Source organism: Symsagittifera roscoffensis, chromosome 8, assembly GCF_963678635.1.
Source record: "Symsagittifera roscoffensis chromosome 8, txSymRosc1.1, whole genome shotgun sequence".
In the NCBI taxonomy this organism is placed as follows: domain Eukaryota; kingdom Metazoa; phylum Xenacoelomorpha; order Acoela; family Convolutidae; genus Symsagittifera; species Symsagittifera roscoffensis.
The window spans coordinates 33,458,895-33,486,479 of NC_087069.1; the positions used below are offsets into that span (position 1 = coordinate 33,458,895).

At 45.6% G+C, this 27,585-nt stretch overlaps 16 protein-coding genes across 16 annotated transcripts; all 16 read right to left on the reverse strand.

Annotated features, from left to right (window-relative positions):
* Positions 1-158: 158 nt before the first annotated feature.
* On the reverse strand, positions 159-4,112 carry LOC134853599 (uncharacterized). Its single transcript, XM_063869602.1, has 5 exons — positions 3,820-4,112; positions 3,090-3,503; positions 2,401-2,748; positions 1,283-1,612; positions 159-486 (listed from the first exon to the last, which is right to left on the reverse strand). The coding sequence occupies exons 1-5, from the start codon at positions 4,110-4,112 to the stop codon at positions 159-161; spliced, it is 1,713 nt and encodes a 570-aa protein (XP_063725672.1).
* A 729-nt stretch (positions 4,113-4,841) lies between these two features.
* On the reverse strand, positions 4,842-5,252 carry LOC134853600 (histone H3). The gene has a single exon (XM_063869603.1). The coding sequence runs from the start codon at positions 5,250-5,252 to the stop codon at positions 4,842-4,844; it is 411 nt and encodes a 136-aa protein (XP_063725673.1).
* A 785-nt stretch (positions 5,253-6,037) lies between these two features.
* Positions 6,038-6,406, reverse strand: LOC134853601 (histone H2B.1/H2B.2). The gene has a single exon (XM_063869604.1). It carries the CDS (start codon positions 6,404-6,406, stop codon positions 6,038-6,040), a length of 369 nt encoding a protein of 122 aa, XP_063725674.1.
* Positions 6,407-7,171: 765 nt separating this feature from the next.
* On the reverse strand, positions 7,172-7,573 carry LOC134853602 (late histone H2A.2.2-like). Its single transcript, XM_063869605.1, has one exon. The coding sequence runs from the start codon at positions 7,571-7,573 to the stop codon at positions 7,172-7,174; it is 402 nt and encodes a 133-aa protein (XP_063725675.1).
* A 313-nt stretch (positions 7,574-7,886) lies between these two features.
* On the reverse strand, positions 7,887-8,198 carry LOC134853603 (histone H4). The gene has a single exon (XM_063869606.1). The coding sequence runs from the start codon at positions 8,196-8,198 to the stop codon at positions 7,887-7,889; it is 312 nt and encodes a 103-aa protein (XP_063725676.1).
* Positions 8,199-8,928: 730 nt separating this feature from the next.
* LOC134853605 (histone H3) lies at positions 8,929-9,339 on the reverse strand. Its single transcript, XM_063869607.1, has one exon. It carries the CDS (start codon positions 9,337-9,339, stop codon positions 8,929-8,931), a length of 411 nt encoding a protein of 136 aa, XP_063725677.1.
* A 785-nt stretch (positions 9,340-10,124) lies between these two features.
* On the reverse strand, positions 10,125-10,493 carry LOC134853606 (histone H2B.1/H2B.2). Its single transcript, XM_063869608.1, has one exon. The coding sequence runs from the start codon at positions 10,491-10,493 to the stop codon at positions 10,125-10,127; it is 369 nt and encodes a 122-aa protein (XP_063725678.1).
* Positions 10,494-12,703: 2,210 nt separating this feature from the next.
* Positions 12,704-13,114, reverse strand: LOC134853607 (histone H3). The gene has a single exon (XM_063869609.1). The coding sequence runs from the start codon at positions 13,112-13,114 to the stop codon at positions 12,704-12,706; it is 411 nt and encodes a 136-aa protein (XP_063725679.1).
* Positions 13,115-13,899: 785 nt separating this feature from the next.
* LOC134853608 (histone H2B.1/H2B.2) lies at positions 13,900-14,268 on the reverse strand. The gene has a single exon (XM_063869611.1). It carries the CDS (start codon positions 14,266-14,268, stop codon positions 13,900-13,902), a length of 369 nt encoding a protein of 122 aa, XP_063725681.1.
* A 320-nt stretch (positions 14,269-14,588) lies between these two features.
* LOC134853609 (late histone H2A.2.2) lies at positions 14,589-14,990 on the reverse strand. Its single transcript, XM_063869612.1, has one exon. It carries the CDS (start codon positions 14,988-14,990, stop codon positions 14,589-14,591), a length of 402 nt encoding a protein of 133 aa, XP_063725682.1.
* Positions 14,991-15,303: 313 nt separating this feature from the next.
* LOC134853610 (histone H4) lies at positions 15,304-15,615 on the reverse strand. The gene has a single exon (XM_063869613.1). It carries the CDS (start codon positions 15,613-15,615, stop codon positions 15,304-15,306), a length of 312 nt encoding a protein of 103 aa, XP_063725683.1.
* Positions 15,616-16,344: 729 nt separating this feature from the next.
* LOC134853611 (histone H3) lies at positions 16,345-16,755 on the reverse strand. Its single transcript, XM_063869614.1, has one exon. It carries the CDS (start codon positions 16,753-16,755, stop codon positions 16,345-16,347), a length of 411 nt encoding a protein of 136 aa, XP_063725684.1.
* A 785-nt stretch (positions 16,756-17,540) lies between these two features.
* Positions 17,541-17,909, reverse strand: LOC134853612 (histone H2B.1/H2B.2). The gene has a single exon (XM_063869615.1). The coding sequence runs from the start codon at positions 17,907-17,909 to the stop codon at positions 17,541-17,543; it is 369 nt and encodes a 122-aa protein (XP_063725685.1).
* Positions 17,910-18,229: 320 nt separating this feature from the next.
* On the reverse strand, positions 18,230-18,631 carry LOC134853613 (late histone H2A.2.2). Its single transcript, XM_063869616.1, has one exon. It carries the CDS (start codon positions 18,629-18,631, stop codon positions 18,230-18,232), a length of 402 nt encoding a protein of 133 aa, XP_063725686.1.
* A 6,467-nt stretch (positions 18,632-25,098) lies between these two features.
* Positions 25,099-25,509, reverse strand: LOC134853615 (histone H3). Its single transcript, XM_063869617.1, has one exon. The coding sequence runs from the start codon at positions 25,507-25,509 to the stop codon at positions 25,099-25,101; it is 411 nt and encodes a 136-aa protein (XP_063725687.1).
* Positions 25,510-26,294: 785 nt separating this feature from the next.
* LOC134853616 (histone H2B.1/H2B.2-like) lies at positions 26,295-26,667 on the reverse strand. Its single transcript, XM_063869618.1, has one exon. It carries the CDS (start codon positions 26,661-26,663, stop codon positions 26,295-26,297), a length of 369 nt encoding a protein of 122 aa, XP_063725688.1. The 5' UTR covers positions 26,664-26,667.
* Between the last annotated feature and the right edge of the window lie 918 nt (positions 26,668-27,585).

Below are 27,585 nucleotides of genomic sequence, written 5' to 3' on the forward strand. Positions count from 1 at the left end.
TGCTGAAAGCTCTACACTAACTAGCTGAGCTTGTTAAGAGCTCTAGCAGAGCTCGTTAGAGCTCTAGTAGAGCTTGACTTAAGAACTGAGATAGTTGGTGGCCTTTAAAAAGGCCGGTTTGGTGCTGCAGCTAGGAGAGCAGCTGGCTAAGAAGCTTCTTAACCTCCGAATCCGTACAAGGTCTTGCCTTGTCTCTTGAGGGCGTAGACGATGTCCATGGCTACAACGGTCTTCCTCTTGGCGTGCTCGGTGTAGGTTACAGCATCCCTGATCACGCTCTCCAAGTAGTTCTTGAGCACTCCTCGGGTCTCTTCGTAGATCAGTCCACTGATACGCTTGACACCTCCTCGTCGAGCAAGACGTCTGATGGCTGGCTTGGTGATGCCTTGGATGTTATCTCTTAAGATCTTTCGGTGCCTCTTTGCTCCTCCTTTGCCAAGTCCTTTTCCTCCCTTTCCTCGTCCAGACATGGTTGTTGCAGTTGTAGTTGTTGTAGAAATTGAAGTAGAAGTTGGGTTTGAGATTGGCAAAAATCGCTAGGTATCTATCAATTTCCGACCGACTTCTCTGCTCTCTGATTGGCCCTCATACCAACAGCCAATGAGAGAGCAGATAATAAAAAGTAAAAAAAGTTAGGCACGTAAAGGAGCAATTGAAAAAAAAATTTTGAGCTCCCACAAGAACTTCTACCTCAAACTGGTCAGTCCACAGAGCTTATCAGAGCTATGTGATTTAAATCAAGCTCGTAGGAGCTCGCTTGAGGTCTGTGAGATAGCTTGCCGAGCTCTGAGAGCTCGAACTTGAAATTAGTTAGGCTACGTACGGGAGCAATTGAAAAAATTTTGAGCTCACACAAGGTGTACTAGCTTAAACTGGTCAGTCCACAGAGCTTATTCGAGCTCTGTGATTTAAATCAAGCTCATACAAGCTTGCCTGAGCTCTATGAGGTAGCTTGCCAAGCTCTGAGAGCTCGAAGCTCAAAAAAGTTAGGCTACGTACGGGAGCAATTGAACAGCTAGCTCGAGCTCATTTTCCAGCTGCGTCACCCCAATGAGGGGGAAGCAGAGCTCAACCTATACCAGCTTGAGCTTGCTCTGGTCGAAGTTAGCTTGAGCTAAGCTCACTGTGAAGAAATATAGAACTGATAGTTGGGTGGCCTTTAAAAAGGCCGGTTTGGTTGGTGTGGAGTACACCTAGAGCTTAAGCTCGCTCTCCTCGGATTCGTCGAGCCAACTGGATGTCCTTGGGCATGATCGTGACTCTCTTGGCGTGGATCGCGCACAAGTTGGTGTCCTCGAACAGGCTGACCAAGTAGCTCTCGCTGGCTTCCTGCAGAGCCATGATTGCAGTGCTCTGGAACCGCAAGTCAGTCTTGAAGTCCTGGGCGATTTCTCTGACCAGTCGCTGGAAGGGCAGCTTTCGGATCAACAGCTCAGTGGACTTCTGGTATCTCCTGATCTCCCTCAGGGCAACGGTTCCTGGTCTGTATCGGTGAGGCTTCTTCACACCGCCGGTGGAAGGTGCGCTCTTTCTTGCAGCCTTGGTAGCCAGTTGCTTCCTGGGTGCCTTTCCTCCGGTACTCTTTCGTGCAGTCTGCTTCGTTCGGGCCATTCTTCGTCAGTTGAGTGTAGCTGAGTTGTAGATGTAGAAGTAGATTTTGGGTGTTGAATTTTGGACAAATCCGTGAGGTAACCAAGATATTCAGATCTCCAGAAGCCTTGAGAGCGCTCGACGTATAAAAAAATAGTTAGGCACGTAAAAGAGCAATAGAAGGAGAGCTCTGGTGAGTCGTTACTTATATATATTAAGGAGCATTTTCAACTATATATAGTAAAGTATGTGAAGTGCAGACTATTTATACTTGGATTGGAGGTTACCCGCCAAAAGCGGCATAGGTGATTGGCCCGTGTCTGAGTGATAGCGGAAGCTCAAACTAAGCTCGAATCTGATTGGCTGAGAAGTGAAAACTTGAAAATTTGGTGTTTCTGCCTCTAGAATTGACCCAAAGCTAACTTCAGCCAGCTAAAAGCTCACTTCAGCTTAAGCTAGCTGAATTGGACTTGTTAGCTAGCTTTGTAAGCCTAAACTTAGCTATTTCGAGCTGTAAGTTGGAGAGCAAAATGAAGCTCAAATCTGATTGGCTGAGACGTGAAAGCTTAAAATTTAGCAGTTTTTTAGCTCTAAAGTTGGTCTGGAGCTGATTTAAGCAAGTTACAAGCTCAGTTGAGCTTAGTAGCTCAAATTAGACGCTCAAAGCTAGCTGTTGAGAGCTCGAAATTGCATACAAGCCAATTTGAGCTTGCTAGCTAGAGTACAAAGAGAACTATGCTTTTTGGTGGCCTTTAAAAAGGCCGGTTTGGTGTTGCTCAGAGCAACTAGTTGTAGAAGCTGATCGTCTACTTGGAGCTGGTGTACTTGGTGACGGCCTTGGTTCCCTCACTGACAGCATGCTTGGCCAGCTCTCCGGGCAACAGCAGTCTGACTGCGGTTTGGATCTCCCGGCTAGAGATGGTTGATCGCTTGTTGTAGTGGGCCAGTTTTGAAGCTTCACCGGCGATTCTCTCGAAGATGTCGTTCACGAAGCTGTTCATGATCGACATAGCCTTGGATGAGATGCCGGTGTCAGGGTGGACCTGCTTCAGCACCTTGTAGATGTAGAGAGAGTAGGTCTCTCGCCTCTTCTTCTTCTTTTTCTTGTCTCCAGTGGGCTTCTTCTGGGCTTTGCCTGCCTTCTTGACTGCCTTTCCGCTGACTTTGGGTGCCATTGTAGAGTTGTAGTTGTGGTGTTGTCGAGTTGTAGAAGCAGCAAAAAGCGAAGCTAACTTAAAAAACTGTGTTCAAATCGAGCTCGAAGAATGCTCAATTCTGATTGGCTCTCAGCTCCAAGCTTATTTTGGCTTCAATTTTTAATTTCTACGTCACTTTGAGGCTATTTAGGATTGCTAGGATGTCTCAGCTTACTGTTTGTATTCCAGTTAAGCTTGCTGGGCTTGATAGAAGATAGAACTAGTAGATTGGTGGCCTTTAAAAAGGCCGGTTTGGTGTTGAAGCTTGAAAGCTAGCAACTGGTTGAGGTAGAAGCTCTTTACTTCTTGTCAGACTTGGGCTGAGACGAAGACTGCTTCTTGGGTAGGAGCACAGCCTGGATGTTTGGCAGCACACCGCCCTGAGCAATGGTCACTCCGTGGAGCAGCTTGTTCAACTCTTCGTCGTTCCTGATGGCCAACTGCAAGTGTCTGGGGATGATCCTGGACTTCTTGTTGTCTTTGGCAGCGTTGCCAGCCAGCTCAAGGATCTCAGCAGTCAAGTACTCGAGCACAGCAGCAAGGTAGACTGGGGCTCCAGCACCAACTCGCTCAGCGTAGTTGCCCTTGCGGATGAATCGGTGGATTCTTCCAACAGGGAACTGCAGTCCAGCTCGGCTTGATCGGGTCTTGGCCTTGGCTCCAACTTTGCCGCTCTTCGATTTTCCTCCTTTGCCTGACATCGTGTTGTAGTTGTAGCTGTTGTGGTAGAAGTTGTAGATTGACGATTGACTTTACCCGCAATTTGGCTCCCTGTCTTAGGGTAGTAAGTTCAAATCGGCCACCAAGATGGGAGAGCCAATCAGAATCCAGCTAGCATTTTAAGTTATTTTAGATATGCTGAAAGCTCTACACTAACTAGCTGAGCTTGTTAAGAGCTCTAGCAGAGCTCGTTAGAGCTCTAGTAGAGCTTGACTTAAGAACTGAGATAGTTGGTGGCCTTTAAAAAGGCCGGTTTGGTGCTGCAGCTAGGAGAGCAGCTGGCTAAGAAGCTTCTTAACCTCCGAATCCGTACAAGGTCTTGCCTTGTCTCTTGAGGGCGTAGACGATGTCCATGGCTACAACGGTCTTCCTCTTGGCGTGCTCGGTGTAGGTTACAGCATCCCTGATCACGCTCTCCAAGTAGTTCTTGAGCACTCCTCGGGTCTCTTCGTAGATCAGTCCACTGATACGCTTGACACCTCCTCGTCGAGCAAGACGTCTGATGGCTGGCTTGGTGATGCCTTGGATGTTATCTCTTAAGATCTTTCGGTGCCTCTTTGCTCCTCCTTTGCCAAGTCCTTTTCCTCCCTTTCCTCGTCCAGACATGGTTGTTGCAGTTGTAGTTGTTGTAGAAATTGAAGTAGAAGTTGGGTTTGAGATTGGCAAAAATCGCTAGGTATCTATCAATTTCCGACCGACTTCTCTGCTCTCTGATTGGCCCTCATACCAACAGCCAATGAGAGAGCAGATAATAAAAAGTAAAAAAAGTTAGGCACGTAAAGGAGCAATTGAAAAAAAAATTTTGAGCTCCCACAAGAACTTCTACCTCAAACTGGTCAGTCCACAGAGCTTATCAGAGCTATGTGATTTAAATCAAGCTCGTAGGAGCTCGCTTGAGGTCTGTGAGATAGCTTGCCGAGCTCTGAGAGCTCGAACTTGAAAATAGTTAGGCTACGTACGGGAGCAATTGAAAAATTTTGAGCTCACACAAGGTGTACTAGCTTAAACTGGTCAGTCCACAGAGCTTATTCGAGCTCTGTGATTTAAATCAAGCTCATACAAGCTTGCCTGAGCTCTATGAGGTAGCTTGCCAAGCTCTGAGAGCTCGAAGCTCAAAAAAGTTAGGCTACGTACGGGAGCAATTGAACAGCTAGCTCGAGCTCATTTTCCAGCTGCGTCACCCCAATGAGGGGGAAGCAGAGCTCAACCTATACCAGCTTGAGCTTGCTCTGGTCGAAGTTAGCTTGAGCTAAGCTCACTGTGAAGAAATATAGAACTGATAGTTGGGTGGCCTTTAAAAAGGCCGGTTTGGTTGGTGTGGAGTACACCTAGAGCTTAAGCTCGCTCTCCTCGGATTCGTCGAGCCAACTGGATGTCCTTGGGCATGATCGTGACTCTCTTGGCGTGGATCGCGCACAAGTTGGTGTCCTCGAACAGGCTGACCAAGTAGCTCTCGCTGGCTTCCTGCAGAGCCATGATTGCAGTGCTCTGGAACCGCAAGTCAGTCTTGAAGTCCTGGGCGATTTCTCTGACCAGTCGCTGGAAGGGCAGCTTTCGGATCAACAGCTCAGTGGACTTCTGGTATCTCCTGATCTCCCTCAGGGCAACGGTTCCTGGTCTGTATCGGTGAGGCTTCTTCACACCGCCGGTGGAAGGTGCGCTCTTTCTTGCAGCCTTGGTAGCCAGTTGCTTCCTGGGTGCCTTTCCTCCGGTACTCTTTCGTGCAGTCTGCTTCGTTCGGGCCATTCTTCGTCAGTTGAGTGTAGCTGAGTTGTAGATGTAGAAGTAGATTTTGGGTGTTGAATTTTGGACAAATCCGTGAGGTAACCAAGATATTCAGATCTCCAGAAGCCTTGAGAGCGCTCGACGTATAAAAAAATAGTTAGGCACGTAAAAGAGCAATAGAAGGAGAGCTCTGGTGAGTCGTTACTTATATATATTAAGGAGCATTTTCAACTATATATAGTAAAGTATGTGAAGTGCAGACTATTTATACTTGGATTGGAGGTTACCCGCCAAAAGCGGCATAGGTGATTGGCCCGTGTCTGAGTGATAGCGGAAGCTCAAACTAAGCTCGAATCTGATTGGCTGAGAAGTGAAAACTTGAAAATTTGGTGTTTCTGCCTCTAGAATTGACCCAAAGCTAACTTCAGCCAGCTAAAAGCTCACTTCAGCTTAAGCTAGCTGAATTGGACTTGTTAGCTAGCTTTGTAAGCCTAAACTTAGCTATTTCGAGCTGTAAGTTGGAGAGCAAAATGAAGCTCAAATCTGATTGGCTGAGACGTGAAAGCTTAAAATTTAGCAGTTTTTTAGCTCTAAAGTTGGTCTGGAGCTGATTTAAGCAAGTTACAAGCTCAGTTGAGCTTAGTAGCTCAAATTAGACGCTCAAAGCTAGCTGTTGAGAGCTCGAAATTGCATACAAGCCAATTTGAGCTTGCTAGCTAGAGTACAAAGAGAACTATGCTTTTTGGTGGCCTTTAAAAAGGCCGGTTTGGTGTTGCTCAGAGCAACTAGTTGTAGAAGCTGATCGTCTACTTGGAGCTGGTGTACTTGGTGACGGCCTTGGTTCCCTCACTGACAGCATGCTTGGCCAGCTCTCCGGGCAACAGCAGTCTGACTGCGGTTTGGATCTCCCGGCTAGAGATGGTTGATCGCTTGTTGTAGTGGGCCAGTTTTGAAGCTTCACCGGCGATTCTCTCGAAGATGTCGTTCACGAAGCTGTTCATGATCGACATAGCCTTGGATGAGATGCCGGTGTCAGGGTGGACCTGCTTCAGCACCTTGTAGATGTAGAGAGAGTAGGTCTCTCGCCTCTTCTTCTTCTTTTTCTTGTCTCCAGTGGGCTTCTTCTGGGCTTTGCCTGCCTTCTTGACTGCCTTTCCGCTGACTTTGGGTGCCATTGTAGAGTTGTAGTTGTGGTGTTGTCGAGTTGTAGAAGCATAAGTATGTGTTGGTCTGTGACCAGTTAAGCTTCTGAAGCAGACCTGCTGCTCTTTAAGCTGTTAACTTCCGGGTGTTGTTCATCTTGCGGAAAGTTGTTGTTGGAAAATTGCTTGTATTGGTGTGAGTCTGTGTCTGTTGATTGTTGTAGAGTGTCGTTTGATGTTGTTCATCTTGCGGAAAGGTGTTGTTGGAAAATTGCTTGTATTGGTGTGAGTCTGTGTGCGTATGTGTCTGTTGATTGTTGTAGAGTGTCTCGGATTAGTTCTTGTATCTTGGGGTTTGTCTGTGAAGCTCTTTTGAGGTAATTTGAGTTTAGTCTTGTTAGTTCATCTTGAATCGTCTTCATCCTGGTGATTTTATGTACTTCCTCTGTTGGTGTTAGTATTGGTAGATGGTAGGCTATTTTTAGTGCTCTATTTTTAGTTGTCGAGTTGTAGAAGCAGCAAAAAGCGAAGCTAACTTAAAAAACTGTGTTCAAATCGAGCTCGAAGAATGCTCAATTCTGATTGGCTCTCAGCTCCAAGCTTATTTTGGCTTCAATTTTTAATTTCTACGTCACTTTGAGGCTATTTAGGATTGCTAGGATGTCTCAGCTTACTGTTTGTATTCCAGTTAAGCTTGCTGGGCTTGATAGAAGATAGAACTAGTAGATTGGTGGCCTTTAAAAAGGCCGGTTTGGTGTTGAAGCTTGAAAGCTAGCAACTGGTTGAGGTAGAAGCTCTTTACTTCTTGTCAGACTTGGGCTGAGACGAAGACTGCTTCTTGGGTAGGAGCACAGCCTGGATGTTTGGCAGCACACCGCCCTGAGCAATGGTCACTCCGTGGAGCAGCTTGTTCAACTCTTCGTCGTTCCTGATGGCCAACAGCAAGTGTCTGGGGATGATCCTGGACTTCTTGTTGTCTTTGGCAGCGTTGCCAGCCAGCTCAAGGATCTCAGCAGTCAAGTACTCGAGCACAGCAGCAAGGTAGACTGGGGCTCCAGCACCAACTCGCTCAGCGTAGTTGCCCTTGCGGATGAATCGGTGGATTCTTCCAACAGGGAACTGCAGTCCAGCTCGGCTTGATCGGGTCTTGGCCTTGGCTCCAACTTTGCCGCTCTTCGATTTTCCTCCTTTGCCTGACATCGTGTTGTAGTTGTAGCTGTTGTGGTAGAAGTTGTAGATTGACGATTGACTTTACCCGCAATTTGGCTCCCTGTCTTAGGGTAGTAAGTTCAAATCGGCCACCAAGATGGGAGAGCCAATCAGAATCGAGCTAGCATTTTAAGTTATTTTAGATATGCTGAAAGCTCTACACTAACTAGCTGAGCTTGTTAAGAGCTCTAGCAGAGCTCGTTAGAGCTCTAGTAGAGCTTGACTTAAGAACTGAGATAGTTGGTGGCCTTTAAAAAGGCCGGTTTGGTGCTGCAGCTAGGAGAGCAGCTGGCTAAGAAGCTTCTTAACCTCCGAATCCGTACAAGGTCTTGCCTTGTCTCTTGAGGGCGTAGACGATGTCCATGGCTACAACGGTCTTCCTCTTGGCGTGCTCGGTGTAGGTTACAGCATCCCTGATCACGCTCTCCAAGTAGTTCTTGAGCACTCCTCGGGTCTCTTCGTAGATCAGTCCACTGATACGCTTGACACCTCCTCGTCGAGCAAGACGTCTGATGGCTGGCTTGGTGATGCCTTGGATGTTATCTCTTAAGATCTTTCGGTGCCTCTTTGCTCCTCCTTTGCCAAGTCCTTTTCCTCCCTTTCCTCGTCCAGACATGGTTGTTGCAGTTGTAGTTGTTGTAGAAATTGAAGTAGAAGTTGGGTTTGAGATTGGCAAAAATCGCTAGGTACCTATCAATTTCCGACCGACTTCTCTGCTCTCTGATTGGCCCTCATACCAACAGCCAATGAGAGAGCAGATAATAAAAAGTAAAAAAAGTTAGGCACGTAAAGGAGCAATTGAAAAAAATTTTTTCAGCTCCCACAAGAACTTCTACCTCAAACTGGTCAGTCCACAGAGCTTATCAGAGCTATGTGATTTAAATCAAGCTCGTAGGAGCTCGCTTGAGGTCTGTGAGATAGCTTGCCGAGCTCTGAGAGCTCGAACTTGAAAATAGTTAGGCTACGTACGGGAGCAATTGAAAAAATTTTGAGCTCACACAAGGTGTACTAGCTTAAACTGGTCAGTCCACAGAGCTTATTCGAGCTCTGTGATTTAAATCAAGCTCATACAAGCTTGCCTGAGCTCTATGAGGTAGCTTGCCAAGCTCTGAGAGCTCGAAGCTCAAAAAAGTTAGGCTACGTACGGGAGCAATTGAACAGCTAGCTCGAGCTCATTTTCCAGCTGCGTCACCCCAATGAGGGGGAAGCAGAGCTCAACCTATACCAGCTTGAGCTTGCTCTGGTCGAAGTTAGCTTGAGCTAAGCTCACTGTGAAGAAATATAGAACTGATAGTTGGGTGGCCTTTAAAAAGGCCGGTTTGGTTGGTGTGGAGTACACCTAGAGCTTAAGCTCGCTCTCCTCGGATTCGTCGAGCCAACTGGATGTCCTTGGGCATGATCGTGACTCTCTTGGCGTGGATCGCGCACAAGTTGGTGTCCTCGAACAGGCTGACCAAGTAGCTCTCGCTGGCTTCCTGCAGAGCCATGATTGCAGTGCTCTGGAACCGCAAGTCAGTCTTGAAGTCCTGGGCGATTTCTCTGACCAGTCGCTGGAAGGGCAGCTTTCGGATCAACAGCTCAGTGGACTTCTGGTATCTCCTGATCTCCCTCAGGGCAACGGTTCCTGGTCTGTATCGGTGAGGCTTCTTCACACCGCCGGTGGAAGGTGCGCTCTTTCTTGCAGCCTTGGTAGCCAGTTGCTTCCTGGGTGCCTTTCCTCCGGTACTCTTTCGTGCAGTCTGCTTCGTTCGGGCCATTCTTCGTCAGTTGAGTGTAGCTGAGTTGTAGATGTAGAAGTAGATTTTGGGTGTTGAATTTTGGACAAATCCGTGAGGTAACCAAGATATTCAGATCTCCAGAAGCCTTGAGAGCGCTCGACGTATAAAAAAATAGTTAGGCACGTAAAAGAGCAATAGAAGGAGAGCTCTGGTGAGTCGTTACTTATATATATTAAGGAGCATTTTCAACTATATATAGTAAAGTATGTGAAGTGCAGACTATTTATACTTGGATTGGAGGTTACCCGCCAAAAGCGGCATAGGTGATTGGCCCGTGTCTGAGTGATAGCGGAAGCTCAAACTAAGCTCGAATCTGATTGGCTGAGAAGTGAAAACTTGAAAATTTGGTGTTTCTGCCTCTAGAATTGACCCAAAGCTAACTTCAGCCAGCTAAAAGCTCACTTCAGCTTAAGCTAGCTGAATTGGACTTGTTAGCTAGCTTTGTAAGCCTAAACTTAGCTATTTCGAGCTGTAAGTTGGAGAGCAAAATGAAGCTCAAATCTGATTGGCTGAGACGTGAAAGCTTAAAATTTAGCAGTTTTTTAGCTCTAAAGTTGGTCTGGAGCTGATTTAAGCAAGTTACAAGCTCAGTTGAGCTTAGTAGCTCAAATTAGACGCTCAAAGCTAGCTGTTGAGAGCTCGAAATTGCATACAAGCCAATTTGAGCTTGCTAGCTAGAGTACAAAGAGAACTATGCTTTTTGGTGGCCTTTAAAAAGGCCGGTTTGGTGTTGCTCAGAGCAACTAGTTGTAGAAGCTGATCGTCTACTTGGAGCTGGTGTACTTGGTGACGGCCTTGGTTCCCTCACTGACAGCATGCTTGGCCAGCTCTCCGGGCAACAGCAGTCTGACTGCGGTTTGGATCTCCCGGCTAGAGATGGTTGATCGCTTGTTGTAGTGGGCCAGTTTTGAAGCTTCACCGGCGATTCTCTCGAAGATGTCGTTCACGAAGCTGTTCATGATCGACATAGCCTTGGATGAGATGCCGGTGTCAGGGTGGACCTGCTTCAGCACCTTGTAGATGTAGAGAGAGTAGGTCTCTCGCCTCTTCTTCTTCTTTTTCTTGTCTCCAGTGGGCTTCTTCTGGGCTTTGCCTGCCTTCTTGACTGCCTTTCCGCTGACTTTGGGTGCCATTGTAGAGTTGTAGTTGTGGTGTTGTCGAGTTGTAGAAGCACGTAAGTATGTGTTGGTCTGTGACCAGTTAAGCTTCTGAAGCAGACCTGCTGCTCTTTAAGCTGTTAACTTCCGGGTGTTGTTCATCTTGCGGAAAGGTGTTGTTGGAAAATTGCTTGCATTGGTGTGAGTCTGTGTGCGTATGTGTCTGTTGATTGTTGTAGAGTGTCTCGGATTAGTTCTTGTATCTTGGGGTTTGTTTGTGCAGCTCTTTTGAGGTAATTTGAGTTTAGTCTTGTTAGTTCTTCTTGAATCGTCTTCATCCTGGTGATTTTATGTACTTCCTCTGTTGGTGTTAGTACTGGTAGATGGTAGGCTATTTTTAGTGCTCTGTTCTGCAATCTTTGTAAGTGACTTGTTGATGCGTTTGCCCACGAAGGTGATGCGTATGTGAGTACTGGTAGAATTGTTGATTGGTACAAAAACTTTAAGACTTTGGATTTGATGCCTTTGGCTCGTAGTACTAGTAGAAAATTGATTTTCCTTGTCGATTTGTCTTCAATTCTTTGTAGATAGTCTTTCCAAGTCAGGTTGTTATTTAATGTAATTCCCAGAAATTTAGTGGTTGTTGATGGTTCGATCTCTTCGTTCTGTAGCATTAGTTTGCAGTCATTCTTCTTGTGTCTTGTAAAAAGTATAAAGTTTGTCTTCTCCGGGTTCACGAGCATAAGAACAAGCATAAAGCGTCAGATGAAGTGGTGCAACTAATAAAAAACGTTCCGACTAGTCATTTGAAAACAAACAAAACTTCGGATTTAGAACAAAATCATTACGAGGCCAAACTGTGCACTGGATAGGCGCACAATTTTGTGTCTGTATGTTCCTGGATTCCACAAACATATTTTTAAACATGATAAAATTTTGTCGGCACGATCAAAGAAATTTAAAGAACAAAAGAAGAACAAAGGAAGCGTCCTTGTTGCGGAATCCGCTTACAATTCACAAAACACACAGTTTGGCCTCGTAATGTTTTATGTTGTAGTTTTTATTCTCAAATATTTGTGGTGGGAAAAACTGTAAATATTTCACAGCATTGGCTCTCTTTTGTCGTGAGGTCAGCCTCACATACATCATTTTTTCTGAATTTTTTTTTATTTTTTCTAATTCTTCAGATTCACGGCGAAAATAGGTTTGATATGATACCACACTTAAGCATTCAAAACAACTCTCCTTGGAATACCTAAAACTAGGCAAAAATTATCTTAATCTAAAATTATTTCTCAACACTTTATGAGGGCCAGAAAGTGTTGCCAAAACTTAAAATATAACAACAAAAGATCGATTCAATTGTATGCTGACAAATTTAGTTTAATTAGAAACACAGAGTTTGGTTCCAGATCAAAAAAGGGCACTCACTATTGGCGCAATTGATACGCCGTTACAAGAGGTTTCGGCGTCTTTATTGGACATTAAGCTGTAAGTTCGAAATACGTTTTTAGATCTTACAGATTAGAATTTTACCTTGATACTCGTCAACAGTACACCCAGAAAAATCTAACAAAAGCAAACTAGTCAAAATCTAACAAAAGTAGCTGGTAACTTTTGGTGTACCTCAGCGACATATTCTTAGCACCTTTCGATCACTCTTACATAAATGATCTTCAAGTAGTCACGGGAAGCACTGTAGCACTATTGTATACAAATGACACTGCTCTGTTGTCCACAAAGAACCAAGACTGTATTCAACTCACAAATAAATCGGCTTTGCTAGAAGTAAAGAAATGCTTAAATAGCAATATATTGTCACTTAATGTAAAAAAAACAAGACCATGAGCCATGGCAGACACAAAAAATTGAAAGAAAGGCAGGTCAATTTTCTATTAACTGACACTGAACTACAAAACTGGTCAGTCCACAGAGCTTATTCGAGCTCTGTGATTTAAATCAAGCTCATACAAGCTTGCCTGAGCTCTATGAGGTAGCTTGCCAAGCTCTGAGAGCTCGAAGCTCAAAAAAGTTAGGCTACGTACGGGAGCAATTGAACAGCTAGCTCGAGCTCATTTTCCAGCTGCGTCACCCCAATGAGGGGGAAGCAGAGCTCAACCTATACCAGCTTGAGCTTGCTCTGGTCGAAGTTAGCTTGAGCTAAGCTCACTGTGAAGAAACATAGAACTGATAGTTGGGTGGCCTTTAAAAAGGCCGGTTTGGTTGGTGTGGAGTACACCTAGAGCTTAAGCTCGCTCTCCTCGGATTCGTCGAGCCAACTGGATGTCCTTGGGCATGATCGTGACTCTCTTGGCGTGGATCGCGCACAAGTTGGTGTCCTCGAACAGGCTGACCAAGTAGCTCTCGCTGGCTTCCTGCAGAGCCATGATTGCAGTGCTCTGGAACCGCAAGTCAGTCTTGAAGTCCTGGGCGATTTCTCTGACCAGTCGCTGGAAGGGCAGCTTTCGGATCAACAGCTCAGTGGACTTCTGGTATCTCCTGATCTCCCTCAGGGCAACGGTCCCTGGTCTGTATCGGTGAGGCTTCTTCACACCGCCAGTGGAAGGTGCGCTCTTTCTTGCAGCCTTGGTAGCCAGTTGCTTCCTGGGTGCCTTTCCTCCGGTACTCTTTCGTGCAGTCTGCTTCGTTCGGGCCATTCTTCGTCAGTTGAGTGTAGCTGAGTTGTAGATGTAGAAGTAGATTTTGGGTGTTGAATTTTGGACAAATCCGTGAGGTAACCAAGATATTCAGATCTCCAGAAGCCTTGAGAGCGCTCGACGTATAAAAAAATAGTTAGGCACGTAAAAGAGCAATAGAAGGAGAGCTCTGGTGAGTCGTTACTTATATATATTAAGGAGCATTTTCAACTATATATAGTAAAGTATGTGAAGTGCAGACTATTTATACTTGGATTGGAGGTTACCCGCCAAAAGCGGCATAGGTGATTGGCCCGTGTCTGAGTGATAGCGGAAGCTCAAACTAAGCTCGAATCTGATTGGCTGAGAAGTGAAAACTTGAAAATTTGGTGTTTCTGCCTCTAGAATTGACCCAAAGCTAACTTCAGCCAGCTAAAAGCTCACTTCAGCTTAAGCTAGCTGAATTGGACTTGTTAGCTAGCTTTGTAAGCCTAAACTTAGCTATTTCGAGCTGTAAGTTGGAGAGCAAAATGAAGCTCAAATCTGATTGGCTGAGACGTGAAAGCTTAAAATTTAGCAGTTTTTTAGCTCTAAAGTTGGTCTGGAGCTGATTTAAGCAAGTTACAAGCTCAGTTGAGCTTAGTAGCTCAAATTAGACGCTCAAAGCTAGCTGTTGAGAGCTCGAAATTGCATACAAGCCAATTTGAGCTTGCTAGCTAGAGTACAAAGAGAACTATGCTTTTTGGTGGCCTTTAAAAAGGCCGGTTTGGTGTTGCTCAGAGCAACTAGTTGTAGAAGCTGATCGTCTACTTGGAGCTGGTGTACTTGGTGACGGCCTTGGTTCCCTCACTGACAGCATGCTTGGCCAGCTCTCCGGGCAACAGCAGTCTGACTGCGGTTTGGATCTCCCGGCTAGAGATGGTTGATCGCTTGTTGTAGTGGGCCAGTTTTGAAGCTTCACCGGCGATTCTCTCGAAGATGTCGTTCACGAAGCTGTTCATGATCGACATAGCCTTGGATGAGATGCCGGTGTCAGGGTGGACCTGCTTCAGCACCTTGTAGATGTAGAGAGAGTAGGTCTCTCGCCTCTTCTTCTTCTTTTTCTTGTCTCCAGTGGGCTTCTTCTGGGCTTTGCCTGCCTTCTTGACTGCCTTTCCGCTGACTTTGGGTGCCATTGTAGAGTTGTAGTTGTGGTGTTGTCGAGTTGTAGAAGCAGCAAAAAGCGAAGCTAACTTAAAAAACTGTGTTCAAATCGAGCTCGAAGAATGCTCAATTCTGATTGGCTCTCAGCTCCAAGCTTATTTTGGCTTCAATTTTTAATTTCTACGTCACTTTGAGGCTATTTAGGATTGCTAGGATGTCTCAGCTTACTGTTTGTATTCCAGTTAAGCTTGCTGGGCTTGATAGAAGATAGAACTAGTAGATTGGTGGCCTTTAAAAAGGCCGGTTTGGTGTTGAAGCTTGAAAGCTAGCAACTGGTTGAGGTAGAAGCTCTTTACTTCTTGTCAGACTTGGGCTGAGACGAAGACTGCTTCTTGGGTAGGAGCACAGCCTGGATGTTTGGCAGCACACCGCCCTGAGCAATGGTCACTCCGTGGAGCAGCTTGTTCAACTCTTCGTCGTTCCTGATGGCCAACTGCAAGTGTCTGGGGATGATCCTGGACTTCTTGTTGTCTTTGGCAGCGTTGCCAGCCAGCTCAAGGATCTCAGCAGTCAAGTACTCGAGCACAGCAGCAAGGTAGACTGGGGCTCCAGCACCAACTCGCTCAGCGTAGTTGCCCTTGCGGATGAATCGGTGGATTCTTCCAACAGGGAACTGCAGTCCAGCTCGGCTTGATCGGGTCTTGGCCTTGGCTCCAACTTTGCCGCTCTTCGATTTTCCTCCTTTGCCTGACATCGTGTTGTAGTTGTAGCTGTTGTGGTAGAAGTTGTAGATTGACGATTGACTTTACCCGCAATTTGGCTCCCTGTCTTAGGGTAGTAAGTTCAAATCGGCCACCAAGATGGGAGAGCCAATCAGAATCCAGCTAGCATTTTAAGTTATTTTAGATATGCTGAAAGCTCTACACTAACTAGCTGAGCTTGTTAAGAGCTCTAGCAGAGCTCGTTAGAGCTCTAGTAGAGCTTGACTTAAGAACTGAGATAGTTGGTGGCCTTTAAAAAGGCCGGTTTGGTGCTGCAGCTAGGAGAGCAGCTGGCTAAGAAGCTTCTTAACCTCCGAATCCGTACAAGGTCTTGCCTTGTCTCTTGAGGGCGTAGACGATGTCCATGGCTACAACGGTCTTCCTCTTGGCGTGCTCGGTGTAGGTTACAGCATCCCTGATCACGCTCTCCAAGTAGTTCTTGAGCACTCCTCGGGTCTCTTCGTAGATCAGTCCACTGATACGCTTGACACCTCCTCGTCGAGCAAGACGTCTGATGGCTGGCTTGGTGATGCCTTGGATGTTATCTCTTAAGATCTTTCGGTGCCTCTTTGCTCCTCCTTTGCCAAGTCCTTTTCCTCCCTTTCCTCGTCCAGACATGGTTGTTGCAGTTGTAGTTGTTGTAGAAATTGAAGTAGAAGTTGGGTTTGAGATTGGCAAAAATCGCTAGGTATCTATCAATTTCCGACCGACTTCTCTGCTCTCTGATTGGCCCTCATACCAACAGCCAATGAGAGAGCAGATAATAAAAAGTAAAAAAAGTTAGGCACGTAAAGGAGCAATTGAAAAAAAAAATTTGAGCTCCCACAAGAACTTCTACCTCAAACTGGTCAGTCCACAGAGCTTATCAGAGCTATGTGATTTAAATCAAGCTCGTAGGAGCTCGCTTGAGGTCTGTGAGATAGCTTGCCGAGCTCTGAGAGCTCGAACTTGAAAATAGTTAGGCTACGTACGGGAGCAATTGAAAAATTTTGAGCTCACACAAGGTGTACTAGCTTAAACTGGTCAGTCCACAGAGCTTATTCGAGCTCTGTGATTTAAATCAAGCTCATACAAGCTTGCCTGAGCTCTATGAGGTAGCTTGCCAAGCTCTGAGAGCTCGAAGCTCAAAAAAGTTAGGCTACGTACGGGAGCAATTGAACAGCTAGCTCGAGCTCATTTTCCAGCTGCGTCACCCCAATGAGGGGGAAGCAGAGCTCAACCTATACCAGCTTGAGCTTGCTCTGGTCGAAGTTAGCTTGAGCTAAGCTCACTGTGAAGAAATATAGAACTGATAGTTGGGTGGCCTTTAAAAAGGCCGGTTTGGTTGGTGTGGAGTACACCTAGAGCTTAAGCTCGCTCTCCTCGGATTCGTCGAGCCAACTGGATGTCCTTGGGCATGATCGTGACTCTCTTGGCGTGGATCGCGCACAAGTTGGTGTCCTCGAACAGGCTGACCAAGTAGCTCTCGCTGGCTTCCTGCAGAGCCATGATTGCAGTGCTCTGGAACCGCAAGTCAGTCTTGAAGTCCTGGGCGATTTCTCTGACCAGTCGCTGGAAGGGCAGCTTTCGGATCAACAGCTCAGTGGACTTCTGGTATCTCCTGATCTCCCTCAGGGCAACGGTTCCTGGTCTGTATCGGTGAGGCTTCTTCACACCGCCGGTGGAAGGTGCGCTCTTTCTTGCAGCCTTGGTAGCCAGTTGCTTCCTGGGTGCCTTTCCTCCGGTACTCTTTCGTGCAGTCTGCTTCGTTCGGGCCATTCTTCGTCAGTTGAGTGTAGCTGAGTTGTAGATGTAGAAGTAGATTTTGGGTGTTGAATTTTGGACAAATCCGTGAGGTAACCAAGATATTCAGATCTCCAGAAGCCTTGAGAGCGCTCGACGTATAAAAAAATAGTTAGGCACGTAAAAGAGCAATAGAAGGAGAGCTCTGGTGAGTCGTTACTTATATATATTAAGGAGCATTTTCAACTATATATAGTAAAGTATGTGAAGTGCAGACTATTTATACTTGGATTGGAGGTTACCCGCCAAAAGCGGCATAGGTGATTGGCCCGTGTCTGAGTGATAGCGGAAGCTCAAACTAAGCTCGAATCTGATTGGCTGAGAAGTGAAAACTTGAAAATTTGGTGTTTCTGCCTCTAGAATTGACCCAAAGCTAACTTCAGCCAGCTAAAAGCTCACTTCAGCTTAAGCTAGCTGAATTGGACTTGTTAGCTAGCTTTGTAAGCCTAAACTTAGCTATTTCGAGCTGTAAGTTGGAGAGCAAAATGAAGCTCAAATCTGATTGGCTGAGACGTGAAAGCTTAAAATTTAGCAGTTTTTTAGCTCTAAAGTTGGTCTGGAGCTGATTTAAGCAAGTTACAAGCTCAGTTGAGCTTAGTAGCTCAAATTAGACGCTCAAAGCTAGCTGTTGAGAGCTCGAAATTGCATACAAGCCAATTTGAGCTTGCTAGCTAGAGTACAAAGAGAACTATGCTTTTTGGTGGCCTTTAAAAAGGCCGGTTTGGTGTTGCTCAGAGCAACTAGTTGTAGAAGCTGATCGTCTACTTGGAGCTGGTGTACTTGGTGACGGCCTTGGTTCCCTCACTGACAGCATGCTTGGCCAGCTCTCCGGGCAACAGCAGTCTGACTGCGGTTTGGATCTCCCGGCTAGAGATGGTTGATCGCTTGTTGTAGTGGGCCAGTTTTGAAGCTTCACCGGCGATTCTCTCGAAGATGTCGTTCACGAAGCTGTTCATGATCGACATAGCCTTGGATGAGATGCCGGTGTCAGGGTGGACCTGCTTCAGCACCTTGTAGATGTAGAGAGAGTAGGTCTCTCGCCTCTTCTTCTTCTTTTTCTTGTCTCCAGTGGGCTTCTTCTGGGCTTTGCCTGCCTTCTTGACTGCCTTTCCGCTGACTTTGGGTGCCATTGTAGAGTTGTAGTTGTGGTGTTGTCGAGTTGTAGAAGCAGCAAAAAGCGAAGCTAACTTAAAAAACTGTGTTCAAATCGAGCTCGAAGAATGCTCAATTCTGATTGGCTCTCAGCTCCAAGCTTATTTTGGCTTCAATTTTTAATTTCTACGTCACTTTGAGGCTATTTAGGATTGCTAGGATGTCTCAGCTTACTGTTTGTATTCCAGTTAAGCTTGCTGGGCTTGATAGAAGATAGAACTAGTAGATTGGTGGCCTTTAAAAAGGCCGGTTTGGTGTTGAAGCTTGAAAGCTAGCAACTGGTTGAGGTAGAAGCTCTTTACTTCTTGTCAGACTTGGGCTGAGACGAAGACTGCTTCTTGGGTAGGAGCACAGCCTGGATGTTTGGCAGCACACCGCCCTGAGCAATGGTCACTCCGTGGAGCAGCTTGTTCAACTCTTCGTCGTTCCTGATGGCCAACTGCAAGTGTCTGGGGATGATCCTGGACTTCTTGTTGTCTTTGGCAGCGTTGCCAGCCAGCTCAAGGATCTCAGCAGTCAAGTACTCGAGCACAGCAGCAAGGTAGACTGGGGCTCCAGCACCAACTCGCTCAGCGTAGTTGCCCTTGCGGATGAATCGGTGGATTCTTCCAACAGGGAACTGCAGTCCAGCTCGGCTTGATCGGGTCTTGGCCTTGGCTCCAACTTTGCCGCTCTTCGATTTTCCTCCTTTGCCTGACATCGTGTTGTAGTTGTAGCTGTTGTGGTAGAAGTTGTAGATTGACGATTGACTTTACCCGTGTAAGTATGTGTTGGTCTGTGACCAGTTAAGCTTCTGAAGCAGACCTGCTGCTCTTTAAGCTGTTAACTTCCGGGTGTTGTTCATCTTGCGGAAAGTTGTTGTTGGAAAATTGCTTGTATTGGTGTGAGTCTGTGTCTGTTGATTGTTGTAGAGTGTCGTTTGATGTTGTTCATCTTGCGGAAAGGTGTTGTTGGAAAATTGCTTGTATTGGTGTGAGTCTGTGTGCGTATGTGTCTGTTGATTGTTGTAGAGTGTCTCGGATTAGTTCTTGTATCTTGGGGTTTGTCTGTGAAGCTCTTTTGAGGTAATTTGAGTTTAGTCTTGTTAGTTCATCTTGAATCGTCTTCATCCTGGTGATTTTATGTACTTCCTCTGTTGGTGTTAGTATTGGTAGATGGTAGGCTATTTTTAGTGCTCTGTTCTGCAATCTTTGTAAGTGACTTGTTGATGCGTTTGCCCACGAAGGTGATGCGTATGTGAATCCTGGTAGAATTGTTGATTGGTACAAAAACTTTAAGACTTTGGATTTGATGCCTTTGGCTCGTAGTACTAGTAGAAAATTGATTTTCCTTGTCGATTTGTCTTCAATTCTTTGTAGATAGTCTTTCCATGTCAGGTTGTTATTTAGGGTAACTCCAAGAAATTTAGTGGTTGTTGATGGTTCGATCTCTTCGTTCTGTAGCATTAATTTGCAGTCATTCTTCTTGCGTCTTGTAAAAAGTACAAAGTTTGTCTTCTCCGGGTTCACGTCTATCTTCCATTTCTGGCACCATGCTTCAAGTTTGTTTAGGCCACCTTGTAGTCTGTGTGTTGCATTCTTGCTTGTGTTTGAACTTGTGTAAATTGCTATGTCGTCGGCATATTGTGATATTGTTGTTAGACCTGCTTCTGGTTTGCTTACATAGATGTTGAAAAGGATTGGACTGATTACACTTCCTTGTGGTACTCCTGCACTGGGTGTGAAACTTTCGGCTTTGGCTTGGTGGTATACTACTGTTAACTGTCGGTCTGTCAGAAAACTCTTGGTCCATTTTACAATCCACTTCGGACAGTTGATCTCTAGTAGTCTGTAGTATAAGCCTTCGTGCCAGACAGAGTCAAAGGCTCGTTGCACGTCTAGAAATGCTGCTGCAACGGGTTGCTTCCAGTTATTCTCTTTATAGATTGTCTCTGTTAGACAGAGTAAATTGTCGGTGGTGCATCGTTTGCTTCGGTATGCACTTTGAAAGTGTCCGAAGATGTCGTGATCTTCGCAGTGTACTAGTAGCTGCTCTTTGACAAAACATTCGCAGATCTTCCCGATACAGCTTGTAAGTGAGAGTGGTCTATAGTTTTTGGGATCTTTGTGGTCTTTCTCGGGTTTTGGTAACATTGATACTGTCGCTTGTTTCCAGCCTAAAGGAACGTAGCCACTTCTCAGCGATTGTACTATGATTTGTCTTAGTACTTCTAGTACGTTGATGGGCAGGTTTTTCATCGCTTTGTAGCTAACTTTGTCTTGTCCTGGGGCAGTGTTTTTTCTGTGATTGATCACGTCTTTGAGTTGCTTTAAGCTAATTTCTGTTTGTGCAAAACCTGTCTGTTCCAGTTGAAAGTCTTGGATTTTCGCCTGTGACACCTTGTCATGTACTTCCTGTTCATGCGTTAGAGCTGCCTGAGAGTTTGTTATATTTGTCGTCATGTTTGCTTTGAGCATCTTAGCGAAGTGGTTCGCAGCGTCTTGATTTGTCATTTTCAGTTTACTCGTTCGTTTAGGTCTTGTGCCTGTGAGCTTTTTTACTGCTTTCCAGAAATTCTGTTGTGTTGGTCCTTTGTTCATTTCACTGAGTAGTTTGAGTTGGTTTTCTTCTTCTACTGTCTGTTTTAGCTGTCTGATGTCTTTCTTTGTTTTGTTTAGCTTTGTACACAGGTCTTTGTAGTCATTGGTGTCGTGTTGGTCATATCGTCTCATCTTTTGTTTTTGTCGTTCAAGTTTGTGTTTGTTTCTGACTAGTTCGACTAGTTGTGGGTTCGTGAATTGGGGCTTGTGTTCTTTGAGGCTGCCTTGGTAGCATTTGTCAATGTGTTTGGCTATCTGGTCAGCTTCTCGAGCTAGACCTTCGTCAGTTTTGATTGAGTCAGGGTTGAACTTGTAGTTCGTTACAGTACCTCTGAATTTTCGCCAGTTTGGTTTTGTGCATGTTCTCTTTGGAACAGTTAGTTCGTACTCTGCAATTGTCATGTAGTGATCGCTTGGTGTTGTGTCCGACACTTCAAAGTTCGTGCATAAGCAAGCCATTTTTGGTGATGCAAAGTGTAAGTCTAGGACTGAGTCACTTTGGTGTGTTGGTTCGGAACCGTTCAAGATGAAGTAGTTGTGCATGAGAGCGTCTACAACTCTTCCGTTGCTGTTGGTTGCTCTTGCTTTTGGGTTGACAGATTTGATCTGTGCGTTGAAGTCTCCAACGATGATGTGCTTTGGATCTTTTCCATTGAAAGTCACGTTCTCTATCTCTGCGTTTGGGCTAAGGTAAACACTTGTTACAGTGATACCCATTGTGTTGATCTTGATCGTCTCGCATACTTTTCTGCGTTCTCTGTGGTTTTGGTTTATGTGCTGTGCTTGTTCCAGTACTTGGTACTGTATGTTGTCTCTGATGTAAATTGCCGAGCCTGTGACACTGTCACAGATTGCCGCTGCAAGGTTAAAGTTTTGTAGTTTTGGTGGATGTTTGGTTTTTGTTTCGTTGAAGCAGACTATAGTGATGTTGTGTTTCGCTAGAAGATCTTGGATCTCCAGTTTGTGCTTGTTTATACTTCTGCAGTTGAGTTGTGCTATCTTGAGTCTATTCATTTTGGTTTGTTGTTGTTGTTTTGATTTCGGGAGCTACTATGTCTGCTGCTGCTTGCTTCTCTGTGTGTTTTTGTATTTTGTTTTGCTTTTATGTTTGATGTTAACAGCTCAGTGAAATCTATTTTCTCGAATTGAGTTCTAACTGCATTGCTGACTGTTTCGTTAATTTTCTCACATGATTTAGCGACAGCTTTGGTGATTGCATCGGTTATCTTTTCGTCCATGGCTTTTTGCACTGCTTTTTCGACTTGATCGGCTATTGTAGTTTCAACAGTTTCTTTAATGTACTGCTGTATGTCCTCTTTGCTCATGGTTGGTTGTGGTTTGACTGCTTGAGCGTAGTTGTTTTGCACAGTTCGTTGCAGATGTTTGACTGCTTGAGCGTAGTTTTGCACTTTTGGTTGTGCTTTTTGGGCTTCGACTTGAGCTGTCTTGTAAACCGGGCATCCTTTGTACTGCGCCGGGTGTTCGCCTCTGCAGTTGATGCATTGAACTTGCTGCTTTGGAGTTTTGCAGTCTCTGACTGCATGGTTGTCGCCACATCTGAGGCATCGTTGCTGGTTCGGACAGTTTACGGCCATATGGCCGAAATTTTGGCATTTGTAACACTGTGTTACTCGTGGTTCTGTTTTGGATGCTTCGCATCGTTTTCGTTCGTTGCAGATGTAGACCCCAATGTCGATTGCCTTTCTGCAGGCTAGGTCATCATCTGTGAAAACTCTGATGAGTTGTGTTGGCTTGTCTAGGCTTCTGCTTTGGATTCGGAAGAGCTTTGCTACCTTGATGTTGTTGATCTCCTCAAGTTCAGATTGGATGTCAGCTTCGCTGAGTTGTTCACTGACTCTTGAGATAACAAAGCTGGAAGTTTGTTTCTTGTTGGGTTGATTTGTCTTGTGTTGTCTGCCTCCGATTTTTACTTCCGTGTCGGGAAACAGGTTTTCGAGGTTGGTTTGGGTGATAATTTGGGCTATTTGAGGCGATTCAGGCTTGATTGAATAGCCTAGGCCAGTCTTGAGGTCCCTGGTTTGACCAGGATATTGTACTTTAGTCAGGTTACGTATTGATTTGGTGAAAGTCATTCGGCTTGGAATTTTGTCTTTTGCAAAGCTTATGTAGATAATGTTCGTGAAGTGTTGCTTTGAGCTTGTGAAGGGTCTTTTGTTGCTTTGAGCTTGTGATTCTTCCGCTTTGCGCTTTCGATTAGTTGCTTGACTTTGCTCCATTGTCGGTTGCCTTTTAGGCGAAGCGTCATCAAGATTGTCTTGCCAGTTTTCTGAATGCATTGTCGGTTGCCCTTTGGGCACATTCCTGAACTGTTGTCGTTTTACTGTGTTGTAAGCAGCATGTTGATCTTGGTTTGGTCCCATTGTCAGTTGCCTTTGAGGCGAGGCCTTTCCTTGATCATTGCTTGTTGGTGTCAGGCTTCCTTCGATTATTAACTCGGAATTAGATTCGTCGTCGCTTTGGTCGTAGTTTGCGATTGCTGATGCCATTTGGGAGTTAAGGGATGATGGCATTGTGGGGGGGGGGGGAGTCTCTTCACTCACTATGTGAGCCGGACTGCTCCTTCTTGCACCGGAGTGCTCCTTCTTCACTCACTATGTGAGCCGGACTGCTCTTGTGGGGGGGGGGGGGAGTATCTTCACTCACTATGTGAGCCCGACTGCTCCTTCTTGCACCTTCTTCGTCTTTGTCCTTCCTTTCTTCCTCTTTGTCCTTCCTCTTCCCTCTAGTCTCTTTCTTCTTGCACCCTCTTCGTCCTTCTGGGCACTTTCTCCTTCCCTCTAGACCCTCTTCCGTCGGGTTACTCTTGGTAGGTCCAACAATAACGACAGAGTAGAGGTTGTCCAAGTAAGCAATTGCAGACCCGGTCGCAACGTATCTCTGTCTCCTAGAATGCTAGCACCGCTTTCGCAATGTGTCGCTTAGACTAGGGTGTTATAGGGACCAACCAACTTCTAGATCTGCGTTCGTGACACTCTCTCGGAGGGACAAAAAGCCAATCAGGACTGCGACCGATCCAAGTCAGAACCCAGGTTGGCTGCGCACCGTTGGGTTTGCAAGTGCCGGTTTGGGACTTGGTTCCAATAGCACCTTTATACAGGCTTTATCGGCCGACTTATGACTCTTGAAAAAGAGTGCTTTCCTGGGGCAGTTGTTTCCTTGGGTGTAGTGAAGGCAGTGTAGAGAAGCTCTTGTACATCAGATTGTTGGGTTGTAGATTGTGTAGATCGGTTGTCATCTAGTGGTGTTGTCGATAGACGATTGACTTTACCCGCAATTTGGCTCCCTGTCTTAGGGTAGTAAGTTCAAATCGGCCACCAAGATGGGAGAGCCAATCAGAATCCAGCTAGCATTTTAAGTTATTTTAGATATGCTGAAAGCTCTACACTAACTAGCTGAGCTTGTTAAGAGCTCTAGCAGAGCTCGTTAGAGCTCTAGTAGAGCTTGACTTAAGAACTGAGATAGTTGGTGGCCTTTAAAAAGGCCGGTTTGGTGCTGCAGCTAGGAGAGCAGCTGGCTAAGAAGCTTCTTAACCTCCGAATCCGTACAAGGTCTTGCCTTGTCTCTTGAGGGCGTAGACGATGTCCATGGCTACAACGGTCTTCCTCTTGGCGTGCTCGGTGTAGGTTACAGCATCCCTGATCACGCTCTCCAAGTAGTTCTTGAGCACTCCTCGGGTCTCTTCGTAGATCAGTCCACTGATACGCTTGACACCTCCTCGTCGAGCAAGACGTCTGATGGCTGGCTTGGTGATGCCTTGGATGTTATCTCTTAAGATCTTTCGGTGCCTCTTTGCTCCTCCTTTGCCAAGTCCTTTTCCTCCCTTTCCTCGTCCAGACATGGTTGTTGCAGTTGTAGTTGTTGTAGAAATTGAAGTAGAAGTTGGGTTTGAGATTGGCAAAAATCGCTAGGTATCTATCAATTTCCGACCGACTTCTCTGCTCTCTGATTGGCCCTCATACCAACAGCCAATGAGAGAGCAGATAATAAAAAGTAAAAAAAGTTAGGCACGTAAAGGAGCAATTGAAAAAAAAAATTTGAGCTCCCACAAGAACTTCTACCTCAAACTGGTCAGTCCACAGAGCTTATCAGAGCTATGTGATTTAAATCAAGCTCGTAGGAGCTCGCTTGAGGTCTGTGAGATAGCTTGCCGAGCTCTGAGAGCTCGAACTTGAAAATAGTTAGGCTACGTACGGGAGCAATTGAAAAATTTTGAGCTCACACAAGGTGTACTAGCTTAAACTGGTCAGTCCACAGAGCTTATTCGAGCTCTGTGATTTAAATCAAGCTCATACAAGCTTGCCTGAGCTCTATGAGGTAGCTTGCCAAGCTCTGAGAGCTCGAAGCTCAAAAAAGTTAGGCTACGTACGGGAGCAATTGAACAGCTAGCTCGAGCTCATTTTCCAGCTGCGTCACCCCAATGAGGGGGAAGCAGAGCTCAACCTATACCAGCTTGAGCTTGCTCTGGTCGAAGTTAGCTTGAGCTAAGCTCACTGTGAAGAAATATAGAACTGATAGTTGGGTGGCCTTTAAAAAGGCCGGTTTGGTTGGTGTGGAGTACACCTAGAGCTTAAGCTCGCTCTCCTCGGATTCGTCGAGCCAACTGGATGTCCTTGGGCATGATCGTGACTCTCTTGGCGTGGATCGCGCACAAGTTGGTGTCCTCGAACAGGCTGACCAAGTAGCTCTCGCTGGCTTCCTGCAGAGCCATGATTGCAGTGCTCTGGAACCGCAAGTCAGTCTTGAAGTCCTGGGCGATTTCTCTGACCAGTCGCTGGAAGGGCAGCTTTCGGATCAACAGCTCAGTGGACTTCTGGTATCTCCTGATCTCCCTCAGGGCAACGGTTCCTGGTCTGTATCGGTGAGGCTTCTTCACACCGCCGGTGGAAGGTGCGCTCTTTCTTGCAGCCTTGGTAGCCAGTTGCTTCCTGGGTGCCTTTCCTCCGGTACTCTTTCGTGCAGTCTGCTTCGTTCGGGCCATTCTTCGTCAGTTGAGTGTAGCTGAGTTGTAGATGTAGAAGTAGATTTTGGGTGTTGAATTTTGGACAAATCCGTGAGGTAACCAAGATATTCAGATCTCCAGAAGCCTTGAGAGCGCTCGACGTATAAAAAAATAGTTAGGCACGTAAAAGAGCAATAGAAGGAGAGCTCTGGTGAGTCGTTACTTATATATATTAAGGAGCATTTTCAACTATATATAGTAAAGTATGTGAAGTGCAGACTATTTATACTTGGATTGGAGGTTACCCGCCAAAAGCGGCATAGGTGATTGGCCCGTGTCTGAGTGATAGCGGAAGCTCAAACTAAGCTCGAATCTGATTGGCTGAGAAGTGAAAACTTGAAAATTTGGTGTTTCTGCCTCTAGAATTGACCCAAAGCTAACTTCAGCCAGCTAAAAGCTCACTTCAGCTTAAGCTAGCTGAATTGGACTTGTTAGCTAGCTTTGTAAGCCTAAACTTAGCTATTTCGAGCTGTAAGTTGGAGAGCAAAATGAAGCTCAAATCTGATTGGCTGAGACGTGAAAGCTTAAAATTTAGCAGTTTTTTAGCTCTAAAGTTGGTCTGGAGCTGATTTAAGCAAGTTACAAGCTCAGTTGAGCTTAGTAGCTCAAATTAGACGCTCAAAGCTAGCTGTTGAGAGCTCGAAATTGCATACAAGCCAATTTGAGCTTGCTAGCTAGAGTACAAAGAGAACTATGCTTTTTGGTGGCCTTTAAAAAGGCCGGTTTGGTGTTGCTCAGAGCAACTAGTTGTAGAAGCTGATCGTCTACTTGGAGCTGGTGTACTTGGTGACGGCCTTGGTTCCCTCACTGACAGCATGCTTGGCCAGCTCTCCGGGCAACAGCAGTCTGACTGCGGTTTGGATCTCCCGGCTAGAGATGGTTGATCGCTTGTTGTAGTGGGCCAGTTTTGAAGCTTCACCGGCGATTCTCTCGAAGATGTCGTTCACGAAGCTGTTCATGATCGACATAGCCTTGGATGAGATGCCGGTGTCAGTGTGGACCTGCTTCAGCACCTTGTAGATGTAGAGAGAGTAGGTCTCTCGCCTCTTCTTCTTCTTTTTCTTGTCTCCAGTGGGCTTCTTCTGGGCTTTGCCTGCCTTCTTGACTGCCTTTCCGCTGACTTTGGGTGCCATTGTAGAGTTGTAGTTGTGGTGTTGTCGAGTTGTAGAAGCATAAGTATGTGTTGGTCTGTGACCAGTTAAGCTTCTGAAGCAGACCTGCTGCTCTTTAAGCTGTTAACTTCCGGGTGTTGTTCATCTTGCGGAAAGTTGTTGTTGGAAAATTGCTTGTATTGGTGTGAGTCTGTTTCTGTTGATTGTTGTAGAGTGTCGTTTGATGTTGTTCATCTTGCGGAAAGGTGTTGTTGGAAAATTGCTTGTATTGGTGTGAGTCTGTGTGCGTATGTGTCTGTTGATTGTTGTAGAGTGTCTCGGATTAGTTCTTGTATCTTGGGGTTTGTCTGTGAAGCTCTTTTGAGGTAATTTGAGTTTAGTCTTGTTAGTTCATCTTGAATCGTCTTCATCCTGGTGATTTTATGTACTTCCTCTGTTGGTGTTAGTATTGGTAGATGGTAGGCTATTTTTAGTGCTCTGTTCTGCAATCTTTGTAAGTGACTTGTTGATGCGTTTGCCCACGAAGGTGATGCGTATGTGAATCCTGGTAGAATTGTTGATTGGTACAAAAACTTTAAGACTTTGGATTTGATGCCTTTGGCTCGTAGTACTAGTAGAAAATTGATTTTCCTTGTCGATTTGTCTTCAATTCTTTGTAGATAGTCTTTCCATGTCAGGTTGTTATTTAGGGTAACTCCAAGAAATTTAGTGGTTGTTGATGGTTCGATCTCTTCGTTCTGTAGCATTAATTTGCAGTCATTCTTCTTGCGTCTTGTAAAAAGTACAAAGTTTGTCTTCTCCGGGTTCACGTCTATCTTCCATTTCTGGCACCATGCTTCAAGTTTGTTTAGGCCACCTTGTAGTCTGTGTGTTGCATTCTTGCTTGTGTTTGAACTTGTGTAAATTGCTATGTCGTCGGCATATTGTGATATTGTTGTTAGAC